We start from the raw sequence: 22,641 nt of genomic DNA on the forward strand, positions 1-22,641 counted from the left end.
TGAAGTAAGGTCAAGGAGGCATCAACTGTGCTCCGATTCGGCATGTAAGCAAATTGTAATGGGTTTACAGAGCCGTTAATTTGTTCTAAAAGTTCCTTGCGCAATATACGCTCCATGAACTTGCACAGCACAGATGTAAGGGCAATTGGGCGAAGGTCCTTAGGAGCTCTGGCATTAGAAGTTTTAGGTACTGGGATAACAGTAGTGTTTTTCCATACCACTGGTACAAAACCAGCATCTAAAAAGATCTGAAACAGCCTAGTACAAACATGCCCAAGTTGTACTGCGCATTCTTTTAAAACAATACCCCTAAGGCCATCTGGACCGGTAGCCTTATTTTGGTTTGATTCCACGGAGCACTTTGATAACCTCCCCTACCTCTATTTTCAAAGGTTCAGATTCTGTCATAGTGACATTATACTCAATGCCTACATTGTTGTCAAATCTTGAATAAAAAGCATTTAAATTATTTACAAAACTATGGGGGTAATCATCAGACAATTGTGCCCATTTCTTTTGTTTGCCCATCAGTATATTTAATCCTTTCCATGCATCTCTGACATTACCAGATTTAAATTCATTTTCGGTTTTACCTTTATACTGTAATTGTGCCTCCTTTATCTTATATTTAATTTCTTTATTTAATTATCTTACCCTGTCTGTTTCATTACTTAAAAAAGCCATTAATTTCTCATTTAGAGATTGTTTAAGATCTTTGTTAATCCAGGGTTTGTTGTTTGGAAATATTCTAACATTTCTTGTTTGAACCACTGCCTCTGTACAAAAATGTATGTAACTGGTAATCGTATCTTTGATTGTCAAGTACAATGCTTTTATTGACAAGCAAATCTAGTAATGATTCCAGATCTTGTATCCGAAGCTCAGCTGAAGTAAACAATGTTGGCCCTGCACCTGTGCTCTTTAATATCTCAATACCTCTTAAAACCAGGAAAGAATTTCTTTCCACTCATTAAAGCGCTCTTTGCATCTGGAGTGGCTGACGATCTCCTTTAATGTGGTCCACACACTGCCAACCCCACCCAAGCCCCCTTAACTCTTTGTTCTAGATGGTGTGTTTTCTTTTCCAACTATGCAGATCAATGTGGCACCTTTCAGATATTTTGTAGCCATAATCTTTAGACAGAGGAACATTTATTGTCAGACAGCACACTCTCTCATACTAATAGACAGGGTGAACTTCAAAGGGGGAACACAAATAGACTAGCATTGTCCTGTCTCTATATCCTCTAGAGTTCAAAGGAAAAGTTTTGAATAGCACTGTTTCCAAAGCCTCTCTTTAAGACCTGCTGGGATGTAAAGCAGGTAACTGCTATTGATACTCAGGAACACACACAGGCACACACTCGCATATATGTGCATTTGCTAGTAAATGCTTTCTCCGAGCAGCATGTCATAATCACATTGGGATAATAAAGCTTTGAATGCAAGTAAACACTTTACTTTGTCGTCTTAGCTTGGAAATGCTGCTGCCTCTCCAAATAAACAGGTACTTTAGGATATTTGCAGATAAGATGCTGATATGTGACAGACAGGCAGGCAGTCCAAACAGATGTCGGGTACAGGAGTGGGCACCCTCCCTAAAGACTGATTTAATGAAGAACGGAGAGAGAGAGAGAGAGAGAGAGAGAGAGAGAGAGAGAGAGAGAGAGAAAGGTAGTGCAAGATGTAAAAAGAGATGGATTGAGTGGAGGAGAAGGAGATAAAAGAGTGAGTGGAGTATACACATCAAAGAGTTGCTAATGATGGTGGATGCCATTAGGGCTTGTAGTGGCCTTTGTTTCAGCTTCCTAACACCTGCAGTTTGTTGAGGGCTTTCAGTGCCCCTCTGAATTACCTACATTTGCATGAGCACTGAGCGAATACCACAGGGATAAAAGTAAGAGATTTTACCCTGCTGCATTTGGACTTGAATGTGGGCTTTGCCTAAATCTCACCAATATTCAGCAGTTGCGCTAGTATTAACTGAGCTATTAGCCTACTGTGTATAAGAGGGTTACACTTACTCAACTAGTTTTTATTTTGTGAATTGATTTGAATGGATGTGCTTCTTCAACTATGAGTATCAAGCAGGCACTGATTTGTTTTTCTTTTTAAACCAGATTTAAACTTTTTTTGTTTTTGCTCTATGATTGGATTATAGATGTGATTATTTTGCCCCAAAAATATTTTTTCATACCTTTTGAGGAAGAATTAATTCTTCTTATGGCATTCACTGCCCTTAACCCCTGGCAAACCCCCCCCCCCCCCACTGGGCATCAATTGGCCCAGTGGCGGCACTGGATGTGGTGATGTAGATGTTTTGCGGTAGACATTTTGCATCATAGTAATGCATCAAAGAAGTAAGCTACAGCGAGACAGTCACACAAACAGTCACAAAAACAATAAACTTTACAGCCACATGCATTTCTTACATTCTTTATGCGTCGATTTTGGAACAGATCTGAAGTATGTTATCCATTGTGTTAATGGTCATGTGCAAAGGCAGAAGATGATGGAATTTTCTCCTAGATTGTTACAACTATATAAGCTGTTCTTTTCTTCACTTTCATCCTTATAAACCCAATGGAAAGCATAATAATAATGTTGAAACTGATGAGAGATATCGTGAATAAATAGACAGTTAAGAAAATATGTTTTGCGTATATTTTCCTAGTGATCGCTGGTTTTTGCTGTCTGTACACTTAAACAGTTCTTTATCTGTACCTGTCCTTTGCTACAGGCTACATATTTAATAAATATCTTGCATTCTGGCTCATTCTTTGAATGGAACGCACATGGGATCAGTAAAAGAAGCTGTTATAACCACTTAATGGTAATTGAAATTATGATATATGCAGGAAAACATTAGCAATTTGTAATGTTTACATCCTAAACATCATGAGAAAGTGTTTATACTTGTTTTATTAAAGACAGACATTTATTGCCACTGCAAAGATAGTTCTTGGGTGATAAGTGTTACTATGGCAGGCAGATAGGACGATCAGACAATGGGCAAAAGAATAGTAATTAGAAGCACATCAATGTGTTACAGGTGTAATTGGTTTACAGACTGCTGATCCATCCAAAAATGAACATTTCTAGCATTTGCGTATGTCCCTGTGATACACATGAGATAAATCAGCCTTTGAAGGGTACTTCGAAGGGAGAACAATCATAGTTCAAACATAATTCCCAATAAAAATTATTAAAAGGTGAGTTCTGAATAAACATTATTTTTGAGCCAAACCTTTCAGCCCTCCAAAGCTCTCACAGTGGATGGTTAAATCTTTGAAGCGAATAGGGCATGGGGATGATCACTTCTGAATAAAACACACCCACTGTGTTGTTGTTCTTCTTTCTCTCTGATTTGTGCTGTGTTTGACTTTGGGGTTAAATATACGTCACACTGCACCACGATTGAGGTGTATACATGATGGATGGAACCAATCTAAAATTGCTTTATCTAGGTCTGTAAATGTTAACGGTACCAAAAGTCATGTAAATAAAATAAAATCGAATTACTTTCTGGGTGTAAGCAAACAAAATATGTAGGCTAAATTGTGAAGCCATTTGCTTCAAATCCATTGAGCCGAATGCAGTCTTATACATGGCCATATGGAAGCGCATGTAGCTCATATCTGCTGTAAATGAGCTAAAGTTTCTTTTCCTGCAGGGCTTGGAGAGAGGTCTGGGGAAAATCAGAGCATGAAATTGCGATTAGCCCCTGTTGTTTGTGCAGACCAGGAATAGGCTACATGACTTGGCATGGCCGAAGGTGTAACCTGTTTTGTTTGGCCTTGATGAAGCCCTCCCAGATGGTGCTCACAGCTGCCACTGAACAAATGCAAGGAGGGTGAGCAGTGAGAGAAGTGGCAAATTCAAGTGGTTTTGATTCAGGAGGCAAAACAACAAATCTGTCCGTTACAGTCAGGACAAGCAATGGAATGAGACTAGTACACTCTTTGTTAAATTCTGCACTACTCTGTCAAATGTGTACCCATGTAGTCAGACACTTATGGAGAGTATTTAATATTAGTGTCTCTATGCTAAAGGTTTCTTGTTCATCAGGAAATGATCTCTGATGTCAAAAAGAAAAATGGGCATAAGGACATAAAGAATTAAGTGGTTGTGTCATTGATGGGATTTAATATACCAAGAACAAAACCACTAAAATGCCAAACTTTAAACAGGGGATCCAATAGGAAAGAAATATCACAAATGAGATGTCTTTAAATTCTCAACTGTTTCTCCAAGAAACAATAGCCACTTTTCCACTATCGGGCCAGTGCGATCCAGGGCTATCAACTAGCCAATTGGGGCCAATATACTCAGACCTCGAGTCGCGAGACCAAAATCGATCTGCGTTCCCACCATCGGGCCGAAAGCCCCACAGTGTTGCACTAAAACCAGCCCTTAATACGCCACCCTGGCAAGTTTATAATAGTTTAAAAATGTTTTAAAGGGTTTTAAGACTGGATGAAGTCACTAAAGTTGCAAAAGAAGCCACTGATGATATTTGGGAATTGCTAGGTCTGATGACCCAAAATTGGCTTGGGGTAAAACTTTATTGGCTGAAGATATTTTAGATTGGCAAATGTATGCATCCAAATTTAAGCGTGCCTTTACTAAATCTGGCTGGGATGTTACCTGACTTTCCGACAGATACAAATTGCTGCCTGTGGTAACTTTCTCCAAAAGAGGACAGGAAAACAGGTCTCCGGCACAAGGTAAGCCTTTTTTATTGTCTTTTTATAATGCACACACACACACATCAACACAGAAACGCCGGGTTGCTGTAGGTCGGTCTCCCTCTGCTCTGTGGCTGCTGGCTTTTTATCCGCTCTCCTCGCTCTACTGCAATTAGAGACAGGTGTTAGACATAATTTAGCTCAGGTGTGAGCGCCCTTACCGCTTTTCTCTCCCGGACGGGCGCTTGACCATGCCCCCGCTGCCACATACCCCCACCGCCCGACTCAGGCCGGGGCGTCATCCGGCCTGCCTACCACTCCCCCCCCATTTCTGGAGAGGAAGTCAGCGGCAGCCATCTGCACCCCCGGTCTGTGGACCACCTTGAACTTAAAAGGCTGGAGGGCCAGATACCAACGGGTGATCCGGGCGTTAGTATCTTTCATGCGGTGGAGCCACTGCAGTGGGGCATGATCCGAGCAGAGGGTGAAGGCCCGCCCCAGCAGGTAGTATCGGAGGGTGAGGACCGCCCACTTGATGGCCAGACACTCCTTCTCTATGGTGCTGTACTTAGTCTCCCTTAAGGAGAGCTTCCGGCTAATGTACAGCACCGGGCGCTCCTCTCCCTCCACCACCTGCGAGAGTACGGCCCCCAGCCCTCTGTCTGAAGCGTCCGTCTGCAATACAAAGGGGAGAGAGAAGTCAGGTGCATGCAAAAGCGGCCCCCCCACAAAGTGCAGCTTTAACCTGCGTAAACGCCTGTTGGCACTGCTCTGACCATTGGACCGGATCTGGAGCCCCCTTTTTAGTGAGGTCAGTCAGCGGGCTGGTGACGTCCGAATAATTGGGTACAAATCTTCTGTAATAGCCAGCCAGCCCCAGGAACTGCCTCACCCCCTTTTTGGTCTTAGGTCTAGGGCAAGTCGCAATCGCCGCGGTCTTATCAATTTGGGGACGCACCTGGCCATGACCCAAGTGGAACCCCAGATACCGTACCTCCACACGCCCAACCGCGCACTTCTTGGGGTTTGCGGTGAGCCCCGCCCGCCGCAGCGATCTCAGGACGGCCCTCAGATGTTGCATGTGCCGCTGCCAATCATTGCTGTAAATGATAATATCATCTAAATAGGCAGCGGCGTACGCGGTGTGCGGTCTGAGGATCCGATCCATGAGTCGCTGAAACGTGGCTGGTGCCCCAAACAAACCGAAAGGAAGCGTCACAAATTGGTGTAATCCAAACGGCGTAGTGAAGGCTGTTTTCTCACGGGACATTGGTGTCAAGGGGATCTGCCAATAACCCTTTGTTAAATCCAAGGTCGAATAAAATCGAGCAGTACCTAACCGATCGAGCAGTTCATCAACACGGGGCATTGGGTACGCGTCAAATTTAGACACCGCGTTGACTTTTCTGTAATCCACACAGAATCGAACAGACCCATCACTCTTGGGAACAAGAACAACCGGGCTGGACCAATCACTGTGGGATTCCTCTATTACGCCCATATCAAGCATCGCATCTAATTCCTCCCGTACTATTTTCTTTTTATGTTCGGGTAAGCGATAGGGGCGGCAACGCACCACCGCGCCCGGCTCGGTCTCGATGTGGTGCTGTATGATGTTTGTGCGGCCCGGTAGAGGGGAAAACACGTCCGCAAATTCTTTTTGTAATTCAGAAACCTCTGTGAGCTGCCGCGGTGAGAGTTGGTCTCCACAAGGAACCGGAGTGTTGAGATTGTAGTTTTTGTTTATCTCCGGTCCGAGCTCCGCCCTCTCCGGAACTACCGTGGCCAGCGTCACAGAGGCCGCCTCCTCCCTCCATAATTTCAGGAGGTTGAGGTGATAAATTTGGCGCGCGCCCCCTCTATCGGTACGTCTAACCTCATAATCGAGATCCCCCACTCGTCGTGTGACCTCAAAGGGTCCTTGCCACTTGGCGAGTAATTTAGAGCTCGATGTTGGGAGTAATACGAGTACCTTGTCTCCCGGTGCAAATTCCCGTAGCCGAGCACCCCTGTCATACAGCCGGCGTTGGCGTTCTTGAGCTTGGAGCAAATTCTCCTGTGTTAGTTGCCCCAGTGTGTGGAGTTTTGCTCTAAGATCGAGAACGAACTGAATTTCATTTTTACTGTTAGAAGGTCCCTCCTCCCACGCTTCGCGGATGACGTCAAGGACACCGCGGGGGCGTCGCCCATACAGCAGCTCAAACGGGGAGAACCCGGTGGAGGCTTGCGGGACCTCTCGTACTGCAAACAACAGGGGGTCTAGCCACTTATCCCAATTCCTAGCGTCATCGTGTACGAATTTACGAATCATGTTCTTGAGCGTTTTATTAAATCGTTCCACTAGGCCATCTGTCTGCGGATGGTAAACGCTAGTGCGAATCGATTTGATGCCCAAGAGCTCGTAAAGTTCGCGAAGTGTTCGTGACATAAAAGTCGTGCCTTGATCGGTGAGGATTTCTTTCGGAATCCCCACCCGGGAGATTATCTTGAAGAGTGCCCCTGCAACACTACGTGCGGAGATGTTGCTCAGAGGCACTGCTTCCGGATATCGCGTCGCGTAATCCACTAGGACTAACACGAAGCGATGTCCGCGTGCTGACCGTTCTAATGGCCCGACGAGGTCCATCCCAATTCTTTCGAAGGGGACCTCGATTAACGGTAGAGGGCGCAATGGCGCTTTTGGGGTGGCCGGTGGGTTTACCAACTGACATTCACGGCACGCCGCACACCACCTGCGGACGTCACCGCCAATGCCCGGCCAATAGAAACGGGCTATTAGACGGAGAAGTGTTTTCCGTTCCCCTAGGTGACCGGCCATGGGATTATAGTGAGCCGCCTGGAAAACCATTTCCCGGCGGCTCCGTGGAATCAATAATTGGGTTACTTCCTCCTTTGTTTGGGCGTCCTGCGTCACCCTGTATAACCGATCTTTAATAAGTGAAAAATACGGGTATGAAACGGCGACACCCGGCCGGAGATGTTGACCATCGATTACTCTCACTTGGTCAAAGGCGTGCTTAAGGGTTTCATCCCGCGACTGCTCCAAGGGGAAGTCCCCCTCCGAGAATTCCCGGAGAGGAGGAGCGTCCACCTCGCCCCTTCCCACGTCACTCGGAGCAGCAGAGGACGGCCCTGGCTCCGCCTCCCCCCGCCAAAGCATCGCACATCACACACCCCTTCACTTTCACGCAGGACCCATCCGCACAAACTCCCTCCAATAACTTTCTAAAATTCGGCCAATCCGTACCCAAAATTAGCGGATGGGTGGCGGGCAACCGCTGCCTCCACATATGTTTTCTCCCGAATTTGATCGCCAGAGTCACCACGGGATACTTGTGAATATCCCCATGCACACACCTTACCCTCACCAGTTTAGCTGAGCCCAAAGCCCCGGGTTGAACCAAGCGTTGGTGGATGGTGGTCTGGTTACAGCCGGTATCCAACAAAGCTTGGTATGTACCCCCCTGGATTCTTACCGGAATCCGGTACGCTCCAGCCCGATCGGGGGCAGCCTGTGGAACATCGGAGACCCGCACCACTGCCCCTATTTCCATCAGCGGACACTGATCCCGGAAGTGGTCCGGGTCTCCGCACCTCCAGCAGACCGGCCCAGGCGCTGCGGCCGCACCCGTGCTGGCGGGTGCCCCCACCTGAGGAGGAGAGCGGCTGAAGGACGGGGAAGGGCTAGGCGGATGTTCCCAAGGCCGGGAAGCTGGTCTTACAAACGCTCCGCGCCTGCGGGGGGCAGGAACGGACCCTGGGGAGAGAGCAGAGCGAGAGGGAAGAGGGGAGGGAAAAAAAACAGGGGAAGACACAGGGGAAGGGGAGACAGAGAGAGAGGGCTCATCCGCCCTGGGAATCGCCGCCATGTGGTCCTCCGCGAGTCGGACGGCTTCCTCCAGCGACGCCGGGCGGTGGCACTGGACCCACTCGGCCGTCTTCCGGGGCAAACGCTGGACAAACTGCTCCAGTACCACCTGGTCGACTAGTTCCTCGACGTCGCGGTCCCGCGCGAGCAGCCACCTCCGACAGGCATCACGGAGCCGCTGAGCTGAACGCAAACGGGCGGTCGGCTTTTCGAGCTTCAAGGCCCGGAAGAGCTGGCGACTTTCTTCCGGGCTCCGACCAACCCGTTGCAAGATGGCTTTCCTCAGATCATGGTAAGCCAGGAGGCTTGTTGCCGGCAGTTGTTGCGCCGCGAGCTGTGCTTCCCCGGACAAGAGAGGGACTAGGCGGGCTGCCCACTGGTCTTGGGGCCACCCCCAAATTTCCGCCGTTCGTTCAAACAGATCGATGAACGCCTCTGGATCATCTGCTGGCCCCATCTTCTGTAACGCGGGTGGGGGCAATGTGGCGCGGGTGTCCGGGGTCGCGGCTGCGGCTGGAGCGGCCTCCTGGCTGAGGAGGCTCCGGATGGCGTGCCGGTCCTCTGCTTGAGCCCGCATGATTTCGAAGAACCGACGGTCCTGGTCTTGCCGGAGCTCAAGCAGGGATTGTTGGTGGCTCTGATGGAGTGTCGCGAGGGACTGGAGGACTTCCGCCAGCTGGGAGGACTCTATGGGGCGACTCTGTTCCATTATCAAAGTTCCTGGGTTTCGGCACCAGTGTGGTAACTTTCTCCAAAAGAGGACAGGAAAACAGGTCTCCGGCACAAGGTAAGCCTTTTTTATTGTCTTTTTATAATGCACACACACACACATCAACACAGAAACGCTGGGTTGCTGTAGGTCGGTCTCCCTCTGCTCTGTGGCTGCTGGCTTTTTATCCGCTCTCCTCGCTCTACTGCAATTAGAGACAGGTGTTAGACATAATTTAGCTCAGGTGTGAGCACCCTTACCGCTTTTCTCTCCCGGACGGGCGCTTGACCATGCCCCCGCTGCCACACTGCCTTTTCAGGAATGAAACAAAAACAAATTCCTGAAAACTTTGAAAATGATGAAGATGATAACCTTGGCGAATATGTGAAATTATACCCGAGATACAAACATACTGCGCCGCTGCCTCCTTGCTATGAGGAAACAAAACTTTGTATATGCCTGCTGCACATTCAGCACCAGAGTCTATGGCACCAGTGTTTGTCCCTATGGCTGGACAGCTGATACCCGGCAAGCCGGAGGCTACAGCCACGGGTTATTTGGGCGTTTACAGACCTATGACCTTACGAGATTTAAACAGTATTATTTCATGTCTCCCAACAATGGAAGCCAATGACAACCTGGAAAGTTTGGCGAAACTCCAACTTTGACACTGACCCCGACTCAATCCCCATTCCTCAGTTGGCATTGTTTGGCCCAAGGGTAATCGGCGGGCCAAAAGCCATTGTGTAAATGTGATGAGCTTATTCAAATGGAATGAGCTTATTCAATTGGATAGCAATCTGATCAGTAAAATCTATAGCGTTATACTCTTACTGTTAGTGGTCTACCGATATATCACACAGAGTGATTTTTTAATTACCAGCATCGGCTGATACATTTCTCCAATTTGTCATCACGTCACCAAGAATCACCTGCTTGGATGTGAAGGAGCCATCAGTTTTGTTGTTACGTGGCACTTTTACCACAATAATAGACTGGCGTGCAACAAATTAACTGTGCATTTACCGTAATTTCCGGACTATTGATCGCACACGAATAAAAGCCGCACCCACTGATTTTTAAATAAAATATTATTTTGAACATAAATAAGCCGCACCTGTCTATAAGCCGCAGGTGCCTACCGGTACATTGAAACAAATGAACTTTACTCAGGCTTTAACGAAACACGGCTTGTAACAAAAATAAATAGGCTTTAACGAAACACGGTGTGGCAGCGGGGGCGTGGTGAAGCGCCCGTCCAGGAGAGAAAAGCGGTAAGGGCGCTTACACCTGAGCTAAATTATGTCTAACACCGGTGTCTAATTTCAGTAAGCATGGGGAGAGCGGCATAAAAAGGCAGCAGCCACAGAGCTGAGAAAGTGACACACGTCAGTCTAGTGTTGGCGCATAGAAGAATTGAGAAACTTTATAAAATTGATTGCAAACATTACTGTGGCCATTAAAAGCCTTACCTGGAACGTCAAGTGCCCTGCTGAAAACTGTCACACTGGTGCCCGTGTGACAGTTTTCCCAAGAAGGACATGTGAAGCAGGGCACTTGAAATTAGACACCGGTGTTAGACATAATTTAGCGCAGGTGTAAGCGCCCTTACAGCTTTTCTCTCCCGGACGGTCGCTTGACCACGCCCCCGCTGCCACACACGGCTTGTAATAAAACATTTGCAGTAAATAGTAGCCTACCAAGAAAGTCACTGGTCACTATCTTCCTCGTCCTGTGCACTGAAACCACTGAAGTCATCTCCTTCGGTGTCGGAGTTGAATAGCCTCAGATTTAGTTGTCTTTTTGCACTGAGTCAATTCCTCACGCTGCTGTTTCCAACGTCTTATCATCAACTCATTAAAACCAAGCTCCCGTGCAGCAGCCAGATCAATCGTCTTCAACTTGAAAGCAGCATCATGTGCGTTTCTCCATGTCTTTGCCATGGTGAGGGTGACAAAATTACTACCGTAATCAGAATGATGGGAAGTTTGAGCGCGCTCGATTTAATCTAAACGGTAAACAAAAAAAGTTGTTTTGACCTTAACCCGTTCGGCAATTTCAATTGGTCTAATGAAAGCTTCACGCCGCCAAAAAACTGAGCACGTCACAGAATGTTTTTATATATATACATATAACATTTGAAAGCGGGAAAAATCCATATATTAGCCGCGTCATTGTATAAGCCGCGAGGTTCAAAGTGTTGCGGCTTATAGTCCGGAAATTACGGTAATCAGTGCCACGGCTCAGCAGATGTGCACGAGTTTATATTTCATACAACTGTCTTCTCAACAGTTCCCTGTAACTTTAACTCTTGTCTAATGATAAAAAGAAAAATAGCAATAATGCTTCTATTACATACCGTCAGTTTTAGGTGAGTTTCCAAAAAAAGTAATGTTGTTTTTCTGTTTTTACAAAGTTACAATTTTTGTGAGACATTTTGAGTAAATATGCTAAATAAAAGTTCATTTAATTTGTAGAAATTTTAGGTACCATGTAATTTACTCATCATATCATATAAAATTGTGTTACAATTTATCATATATATCAATCTACCGGTCACCCTGTTCTCGATACCAGCATCAGCCATTTAAAAAAAACTAAAACCATATTAGTTGGTCACTACTTACTGTATTAATTTGTCTTATATGTGTCTAATTTTACACACAAATGGGTTTTAGGAGAAACAAATGAGACAAAGTTGATATTTAAATGAAACAACAAATATCTCAATTACGTCTCCTGATCTATGCAACAGCATCATCTGAGCAATTCAATTTTCCTCTGGGATTTGTCTCACAGATTTAATATATATATATTTTTTTTTGCACTTTTAAATGTGTTTTTCCATTTAAAAAAAATGGTTCATCAAAGTTGTGTTGTTGTAACAGAGTACAACATTTTTAAACAGAGTTTCTTGTTTAATCTTAATGTTAATTAGCTCGCACTAAATTCAAACTGAACCGTTTGATTAATTCAGCAACAAAGAGAGCCTCAATTTCCCAAGGACTAACATGTGCACTGGGCTCCAAACCCCCTTAAATATTCTTCTGAATCTAAAATTAGTACATATCTGTGAACTAGATGTTCTAGCCCCTCAGCGTAATCCAAAACCTCTGATCATGCTAGAGGAAGCCAGACGAGACCCCAACAATTACCGTGGACTGGTGGGAACAGATCGGGTCAAAGCAGTGCTGCCACACACAGCGGCGAGCGGGTGATTAAGGAGTGACCTCTCCCTCATCCCCTGACCCCAGGGCCATCGGCACACCACTTCAGCGCTGCCTTTTCAATGTGCAGCCTGAGCACTGGCAACAGTATCAGATTTCAGGGTAAAATGTTGGAAATTAGCAAGAGCAGTGTTAGGCTACACTGTGTCGATGGCAGAACACAATGGCAGCTTTCTGTCAGGGAGAAACTTGAAAGGGCCACTGACTGACTACTCTGAGTTGGACCTTGTTGTAGTTCACTGAGAAAATTCACAGATGTTTTCTCATACGAGACACCATTACTGAGGCTCTCGTAGCCAGTAGCCCCAAGCATTTCTATGCCTTTCCGTCTCTCCTGCTCCATCTCTATCGCTTGTGTGCGAGACAGATGTGAAACCCTTTTTTCTTCTTTTCTTACTTTCTTTTCTTCTTTTCCTCTGCTGTCTGTCTAGAGAACATTCAAAGTTAGATATTGGCTCTTACTTGTCCAGAAGAAGCGCTAAAATGAAACTCACTGTTGATGCTTGCATCAAAACTGTCACAGATTCACCACCGCAACCAGTGCTGCTGAAAAATCCTTTGAAGTTGTATGTCGCTGAGTGTTGGTGCATTGAACTTTTAGTTTAGAATGATATTTTACAAAATTTACCTCATTTGATTAAGCATACCAACTTTATTTAATTGCTGAAACTAATGAAAATCTCTTGATTTTCAAAGAAAATTGCCTTCAACCTCTGGCTACGAAACATGCTAAACATATAAAATAATAAGGAATAATAATTTATACATGCTTTACTTTTCTCAGCATTATTAAGTATTTATTATGAGTGACAAATGTGCTATTTATCTGTTTTATTAAAGAATGAAAAATGCAGATGTGGTTCATCGTATAATGACTCTCAAAGGCAGCCTGTTTAACTTGTCATTTTTAAATAATGTTGCCAAACAACATTATATTTAATGGGTTTGCAAAAATCGTCCTGTTTAATTCTGGCTGTTTATGGGTGATTGACCACAGACAGCACAAAGTATGTATATTATCTTCTGTTTAGGTTATCACTTTGCACTCTTTTACAGCAGGAGATCATGTACATGAGCAGGGCTGTAAGTGACCATTGAGACTTATTGTTGCAATAACAGAGTTGGACAGATCTTAACCCAGCTACACTTATTATTTTGATATGATGAACCTCAGCAGCCTGATTGCAGATAAATTTTGCAACAACACAGTACAGTTTTGGAAAGTAATGCGCTGCTCTGAATGGCATGGGTTGTGAAATTTGGTGGCGTTTCAGTCTTGTCCAGTGTTAAAGTTAAAGTGCACTTCATCTCCCACTGCCTGGCCGACGATTATGTTAATGAAGCTAACACCTCAAAAACATTGGAAAGTGTGGCACCAGTTTAAATGGAGCTGAGAGTACTAGACTCTTATTGGTAGCTGTAAGGAACTTGAAATGATCCAGAATATTTAATAAACAAACATGCAAAAGGTGGGGAATTCTGCGGAAATCTTTCTGCTCATGAAGATTCCGTCTGGGCCGGCTCATGACTCTGTATAACATGATGTCAGTACTGGGTAGATTACTTCTACTGATTACAAATGATATGATTTAAATTGTAATCAGTGTTTTAATTTTTAGATACAACTTCATACATTTTTTATTTATTTTTTACATAAAAACACTATGTTACCAACATGCTTACACATGCATGGCATCATGTGCATGGAACATTATAGTAATATTTTTCATTATTATTTTTCTGTTTATATTTACAGCCAAACATATAGGCCAAAAAGTAGTCTGATGCATGTCTGTGCCGTCTAAAGTTGATTTAATTCACCAAATGTAATTATGAAGCATTCCAAAATAATCAAATAAAATTGTGACCACATTTCAGATTTCACAATGCATCGTAATCATTATCATAATCAAACTGAATCGTTGTCAGAGCAAGTTAACATCCCTATTATTCAGTAAATGATGCACTAGTTATTGACATTGACTGATTGGAAATGTAATCCATAAAAGTAATCCAATTACATACACTATGAAATGAAATGTAATCTAAGAATTTGATTCTTTTTTGTAATCTTATTGTGTAATACAGATTACATGTAGCCCTTTACTACCCAGCACTGTATTAAGTTAACACAGCGTAATCATTACACATATGACCTTTTGCTTCAAAAACTTTAGTTCGATTTTTCTTTAAAATACATGTTCCTGCATGCACTTAGGGATTGATTCATTTTGGAATAAACTGTCAAATCTGTCATCATATAGCGTGTAACTACGGAATACACCTTATAATTGGACGTGATGGTTAAAAATAATAACCAGAATTGTGCCTTCTTGCATTTCTCTGTGGACTTCTGGAAAACTGAGATCTCCTCCTGTCCCAGCGGGAATCCCCCCTCTGTGTGCAGAGCAGAAGGAGAGACCTTAATCCCATCAAAAGAGCTGATCTACTTAAACATCAAGCACTCCAAACTGCTCGAAAGAGACAGTTTAAAAGTCATAAATTAGAGACATCTCTCTGTGGGTGTTTCCTTGTACATCATTTTTTCAGTGTCTTGTTTTTATTTAGTTTACTCCTTACAATTAAAATATCATCACCAGACAGTTTACTTGCCTGCAAAGCTTTTAAATTACTCCCGGTAAACAACTTGAGAGCACTTTTAGTTTTTAGTTTTTACACATTTGCAATACCTAGTCCTTGATTCTTTCAAAATCTGTGGAGGTGTCACATGTTTTGGAGATTGAAGGCTTGACTTGTTCGGGGCGGAGCAGAGGGAGGAGAACTGGGAAATGTTCAGATGTTCTCAAAGATTGGATCTTCTCTTGTAGCCTCTGACGACAAAACTAAGACATCATCATCCTGTCACCTCCACACCTTGATGAGTCTGCTTTGACGAGCACAGGTTGTTGTGCGACATCAGTTGTTCTTTTGTAACTGATTTGTCATGTCTGCTATGAAGACAATTAGGCTGTGCTTGTTGAACATCTATTTAGCATTCAATTAGTACAGCCAAAAGAGGAGTAATTGAACGTTTTATGGTTTAAGTCAATGCCTGATTTGTTGATTTATGTTAGAATTACTGTAAACCAGCCTAATTTAAAGCTTCATGTAACACAATTAATTGTCATTGTTTGTTTTTTTTTACATTTTTTATGAGTCATCTTTATTATCAGCAGTCCTCTGAAGTTTAAATTTTCTCAATATTGTCAATTTATATTCAAACCTTTTTTACTGTGTGTGTGTGTGTGTGTGTGTTTATATATATATATATAAATAATTTCTGACATTGAGTGACATAGATGTAATTAAATTTATATTATGATATATATATATATATATATATATATATATATATATATATAATGTTTGAATATACATTTAACTAAATATATATATATATCAATCAGTGTCAGAAATTAGCTTTCCATCAATGACCAATATTTGCCTCTAAATTTGATTTGAATGGCCTTATTTTATTTTATCTAACTTGTAAAAACATATACACTACCGGTCAAAAGTTTTGAAACCACTTATTCTTCATTATAATTTTTTTCTTCACATTTTAGAATAATAGTAAAGTCATCAAAACTATGGAATAACATAAATGGAATTATGGGAATTATGTTGAGACTAAAAAAATCCAAAATAAATCAAAACTGTGTTATATTTTAGCATCTTCATAGTATTCACCCTTTGCCTAGAATTTGCAGACATGAACTCTTGATATTTTCTCAAGCAACTTCTTGATGTTTCACCCTGAGATGCTTTTTAAACAGTACTGAAGGAGTTTCCATCCATGTCGAGCACTTATTAGCTGCTTTTCATTATTATAAGTCATCAATTTCAAAAACAATTTTTTTAAATTACATTTTAATTTTATAATGAAATAAATGAATATGGTGACACAATTATATTTTTGTCTACAAAACTAATTTCTAACATTTAAGATCAAAAGATTTTTAAGATCACGAGAAACATTTAAGTCAAGTGTATCAAAACTTTTGACCGGTAGTGTGTATATATATATATATATACTTGCTGTTTATTTGATTGTTCATTAAAATAAATTGACAATCTGAAACTCAATTTATGAGATAATGTGTATAGAACATTAAGATGTTTCAAATAAAAACTAAAAAATTAATACAGGATAACAAAATATGTTTTGCCAATACATTTAAAATGTATGGGGCAATTTTGGCACTTTCCATGGCATTTTTGTACATCCATCCATCTATCCAGTTTATATCTATCTATCTATCTATCTATCTATCTATCTATCTATCTATCTATCTATCTATCTATCTATCTATCTATCTATCTATCTATCTGTCTGTCTGTCTGTCTGTCTGTCTGTCTGTCTGTCTGTCTGTCTGTGTCATTCTATCTATTTATCTATCTATCTGTCTGTCTGTCTGTCTGTCTGTCTGTGTCATTCTATCTATCTATCTATCTATCTATCTATCTGTCTGTCTGTCTGTCTGTCTGTCTGTCTGTCTGTCTGTGTCATTCTATCTATCTATCTATCTATCTATCTATCTATCTGTCTGTCTGTCTGTCTGTCTGTACAGTATAAGAACCAAAATATATATTTATACACAAATATGAAAGTTTATAAATAATTACATATATATGTATAATGTAGACGTGTACAACATTAAGATGCTTTTATTAATATTGCTTTTGATATTACACTTACTGCTCTGGATAACTTATTCTAATTATTACTCTCAAGTTCTTAATACTAGATTCAATTTATTTCATTTATTCTGCACATTACATTTCTACTCTTCACTGGGCACCATTTAATACACACCAGTGTTACCAACTGTATTGTCCACTCAATACTGTGTATTTTGTATATATTGTGTGTAATGTCACTAATAACTGATTGATGTGGCATGTTAACTGTGAATTTTTGAAACAACCCATCAGGTCAAATCCCTTGTAAACTTGTAATAAACCGATTATTGAGACGTACATTTCTACCGGGTCAAATGTTTTTCCCCCCTCTTGAAGTTTTCACATGAGCCTGTATGAGATCTCTGGAGATAACACACACTCGCATTGTCACACAACAAATCCTTAATTACAGAAAGGGGGATCGGGTGACTCCGGCATCCAATAGCAGGGGTCTCCAGGCAGCGAGGATGTCTTTGATCAAGAAAATCCAATTATTTGTGTATATACATTTCCCACATAGAGATTACTTCATTAATTGTCCCGCCTTTATCCCCACCCTTCCCATCCCCCCTAATAATCAGCCCTTTTATCCAGACCAACAAACACACCATAGGAGCTTTGTGTGGATTCAGAGGATTTGCTTCCCCCTCTCAAAGAGCCGCTCTTCTTTGATGATTGGGCAGCGGCGAACTTCAAAGTCATAAATCTCACTCCTGACTGGCTGGCGGCCCACCAAAGTCCTTATCAAATCCTAAGAAGTGATCCTACACTCCCGCAGATAGTCCAAGGATAGCTGGTGGAGAGGAAACGACGGGACGACACGTTTCCACGAGAAGACGTTAACTTACTTTTTTACCGATCGCATTTGGTTTGTTTAAAGTGAGAAGCTTGAGGAAACCGAGGAGGTGTTGCCATGGCAGCTGTGGCTGTGCTGAGGAACAATACACTACAGGCATTTCTTCAGGTTCGTGAAAAGTTTGAAATTGGTTTGAAAATGTTTTTCATATTTTACGAGAACTCTCGTGCAAACCTTTGTAAAGAGCGAGACATTTCTTCTTTATTTGGAAACACGATTAAAATGATCTCGTATTTACATGTAACAAACTTAAAAGCATTTATACTGTGTCATGGTGACAAATATCTCAGAAAATTTTATTCTATTTTTTGGTAGAATCTTGTTGGTTTTTATGCATAAACTTTATAGTAAACGTAAAAAATATGCGTTTTTTAATTACCACAAAATCGTATTCAAATACATAGGAAACAAATACAATAACATATTAAAAGTCCATATTAGAAAAGTACATTTTAACATATCAAGTGTCTTCATTTATGAAAAATGTATTTATTGTTTGTTTGTTTTTCTAAAATAATTGCATTTGTGTGAGCAACTTGTAGTCATCGATAAATAAATATTAGTAAGATTTTACAATAAGGTTCCATTTGAAATCATTAGTTAATGCATTAGTCATCATGAACTAACAATGAACAATATATTTTCTACAGCATTTATTAATCTTAGTTAATGTTAGTTAATAAAAATACAATTGTTCAATGTTAGTTCATAGTGCATTAACTAATGTTAACAAATACAACTTTTGAATTTAAAAATGCATTAGTATATGTTTTAATTAACATTAACTAAGATTAATAAATGCTTAATATGTATTGTTCATTGTTAGTTCATGTTAACTAATGTTAACCAATGGAACATTATTGTAAAGTGTTACCGGAATATTCCAGGTTCAAGACAAGTTAAGCTCAATCGTCAGCATTTGTGGCATATAGTTGATTACCATAAACATTAATTTAGACTCATCTCCTTTTCTTAAAAAAATTAAAATCTGGGTTCCAGTGAGGCGCTTATAAAGGAAGTGAATGGGGCCAATCCATAAACATTAAAATACTCACTGTTTCAAAAGTATAGCTACGAGACATAAAAAATATGAGTATTAACATGATTTTAGTGTTATAAAAACGCTTACTAACCTTGTCTGTGTAAAATTATAGCCAATTTTACAACAAAATGCACAACCCCTAAAAACAACCGTTAGAACTATTAAAAAAATTTATGAGTTTTAACAGAAGAATGAATGTAAGAGCTTTTATAAAATTACAAGCTTCACATTTCTGCCTTTAAACCCTCCAAAAATTGGCCCTGTTAACTTCCATTGTAAGGGCCTCACTGTGACCTCCAATTTTGCTTTATTTTTTAAAGAAAAGGAGGGAGGAGTCAAATCAATTTTTATGTGTAATTAACATCAAGCCATAAATGCTGTCGATTGAGCTTAACTTGTATTAAAGTCAAAATATTCCTTTAAATGAAACTTAATTACCTAAAAACATTGATTTGATCTTCAGATAGTGTTTTCAAGCATGTATTAACACATTTCTTCCGTATATGATCTAGGATCGCACACCAAACTCCTCACCAGAAGACAGTAAACATTCTCCATTGGCACTTTTAGCGGCGGCGTGTAACAGGATCGGTCATCATCACGGATCCCCTCCCACTGACTTTATTCAAGTTCCCTACGACACGACCCTCTGCTCGCCCTCGCAGATTTTCCACCCATGGAGTAATGAGGTGAATCACCAGTCCACACTCTCCAGCAATTCCTCCTTCGGACTATCCTCAAAATCTCACCTGCAGGGCTCCTACACCTCCCACCACGAGCTCCCATTAACCCCTCCGGCCGACCCCACATACCCTTATGATTTCTCTCCTGTCAAGATGTTGCCTTGCTCCATGCAATCGTTACAAGCAACTTGCCCTCCCACGTACGTTCCCGCCGTTACCTATGCAGCACCAACCACTATCCCACCTGCGATGCCCAGTTTTGTGACGGGACATTCAGGCCTGGTCCACCAGCAGCAGAGACAGCTGTCTCCAAACCCGGGGGAGGATATACCATGGTGGAGCCTTCAACAGGGCAACCATGTCAGCCACCCATCAACACTCGCCCCCCATCGCTTCCCCATCCAGAGGGGTTTGGTCTTAGGACACTCAGACTTTGCGCAGTACCAGACGCAAATTGCGGCTCTCCTCCATACCAAATCCACTTTGGCCACTGCCCGTCGCTGCCGGAGATGCCGGTGTCCCAACTGTCAATCATCAAGCTCCAGCGACGAGCCCGGGAGAAAGAAACAGCACATCTGTCACATCCCCGGATGCGGGAAGGTTTACGGCAAAACGTCACACCTAAAGGCGCACCTGCGGTGGCACTCGGGTGAGAGACCCTTCGTGTGTAACTGGCTCTTCTGTGGGAAAAGTTTCACCAGATCTGACGAGTTACAGAGACATCTGAGAACTCACACCGGGGAAAAACGCTTTGTGTGTCCGGATTGTTGCAAGAGGTTTATGAGGAGCGATCATTTGGCCAAACATGTGAAGACGCACCAGAATAAAAAAAGCAAAATTCACGAAAAAACTTCTGATTATGTGAAAAGAGAGGACATGAGAGCTGTGTAGTTGACTCGGATGACCGTAGACTAGTGCAATATATACCTGGATCAAGTTAAGGATCCTAATGAAGTGAAACTAAGCTGGAAAGTTTTCTATTTTTTAAGAAGTGAATTATTTTAATTAAAAATAAAGAAAGGTTAATGAGACTGGCAGCCTTTTTTGGACTTGTAAATATAACTTTCAAGTCATTCACAGTTCCTAAAGTAAAATGCTTCATATCCCTAAGCTACCCCCAAAAAATACTAACAAGTTTTAACTTGTGTTAAGATCTTTGTCTTCGGTGGAAGATTTCTTTATCCTGTAAATATATTGATAGCTTTTGTTGAATGAAAGTGTCAGTTTTTCACTCCATGTGGGGTGTTTTAGCATGCTATTGAAAACCATCTGTTAAACAAAATGAATAATGTGTGAAAATAAAGAATGTGTCTTGAACATCCCATATAAACATGAAGTGTTTTATGGATGAATAGCATGAATGATATTATTACATTTTTTTATATATATATTAAACCTTTTTTGAAGAGGAAAATCAAAAGTTCACTGCAAGCGAGACCGTAAATGTATGAAACACATAAAGGAATATTTATGTTAAGTTCATTCGACAGCAATAGTGGCATGATATTGATGATATGATGATTACCACAAAAAAAAAACTACAATCTGGGTTCTAGTGAGGCACTTACCATGGAAGTAAATGGGGAAAATTCTTAAATATTAAAATACTCACTGTTTCAAAAATATAGCCACACGACGTAAACAATATACGTGTAAATGTGATTTTAGTGAATTAAAATAGCTTACTAACCTTTTCTGTGTAAAGTAATATCAATTTACAACTTTGTTGCCATGACGACGTAACATTGTAAACCCTTAAACAACCATTAAAATAATTTTAAAAAACTTTACACCTCAAATAATACACAAGATTTAACAGACAAATGAATGAAAGTGCTTTTATGAAATTATAAGTTTCAAATTTCTGCCTCTAAACCTTCCAAATATTGGCCCCATTCACTTCCATTGTAAGTGCTTCACTGTAACCCAGATTGTCTATAAATACATTTTTGTGTTCTCAACATTATGCAAAACAATCAGTCAATTGTGCTTAACTTATTATGAATATTCAATCTGGAATATTCCTTTAACAGTGTGAAACTGTTGGTCTTGTGTGTTTTTGCCTAGAATGAAGCACTGTGAGATTTATCATTTATTCATCATTCAGTAATTATTTGGAGTTATGAGGTTCGATTCAAAAGACAGCTCTCCTACATTTTTGCATTGTATAATTTGTATATACTTATACTGTGTGTATGTATGTATATATATATATATATATATATATATATATATATATATATATATATATATATATATATATATATATATATATTGGTAGTTCACTGTGGATTTACTGGGGGTTATACTGGGGGATTTTCAGCACCTATTAGGGAAACGGTTAAATCCTTGAAGCATCTATGTTTGAACACAAAATGAACATCCTTCCATCAACACAGACTTCAATTCAGCTCAATCTTATACAGCTAAAATCAACTGCACTGAAAATAAATTCAAACTTCTATTTCACTATTTAATTTTCATGCATATCAAGTTTGTTTAGATGTTTTGTTTAGTGGCTTTTGGCCACTAACTGTCTATTAAAAACTAATTTTTATAGAAAGTCTTCTCACAATCTCAATGTTTGGTTTTTAGGCATAGAACGGCCACTACATAGATATTTTGGTGGAACGGTGAGGTTTATGCAACATTTAAAATGGACTTTTGTGTGATTACAATGATCTGTACATTACACATGTACAATGAGAATGAGCTGATTTAGGGCACAAACGAGTCCTGAAACTCTTGAGGTATAGTTTCGTTTGCAATAGCACCTCCCTTACTGCCACAATTGGCTCAAGGCTTCCTATTTTTTTCTTGCTTTGTATGCAGAGGGTCCAACTTCAACAACTTGAATGTTTTATGTAGGAGTTTCAACATTAAAA

The 22,641-nt window shown here is 41.2% G+C and overlaps 1 protein-coding gene across 1 annotated transcript; it reads left to right on the forward strand.

Annotated features, from left to right (window-relative positions):
• The first annotated feature begins 17,962 nt into the window (after nucleotides 1–17,962).
• sp5a (Sp5 transcription factor a) lies at nucleotides 17,963–21,144 on the forward strand. The gene is made up of 2 exons (XM_052147842.1): nucleotides 17,963–18,139; nucleotides 19,586–21,144. The coding sequence occupies exons 1-2, from the start codon at nucleotides 18,089–18,091 to the stop codon at nucleotides 20,645–20,647; spliced, it is 1,113 nt and encodes a 370-aa protein (XP_052003802.1). The 5' UTR covers nucleotides 17,963–18,088; the 3' UTR covers nucleotides 20,648–21,144.
• Nucleotides 21,145–22,641: the final 1,497 nt, after the last annotated feature.

Source organism: Xyrauchen texanus, chromosome 18 (genome assembly GCF_025860055.1).
Source record: "Xyrauchen texanus isolate HMW12.3.18 chromosome 18, RBS_HiC_50CHRs, whole genome shotgun sequence".
NCBI lineage: Eukaryota > Metazoa > Chordata > Actinopteri > Cypriniformes > Catostomidae > Xyrauchen > Xyrauchen texanus.

Excerpts from the sequence above, each read along its gene's own strand:
- sp5a (XM_052147842.1), top strand. The coding sequence starts at position 18,089 with ATGGCAGCTGTGGCTGTGCTGAGGAACAATACACTACAGGCATTTCTT. Across the intron at positions 18,140-19,585 it reads CACTACAGGCATTTCTTCAG|GATCGCACACCAAACTCCTC; the intron begins GTTCGTGAAAAG and ends TATATGATCTAG.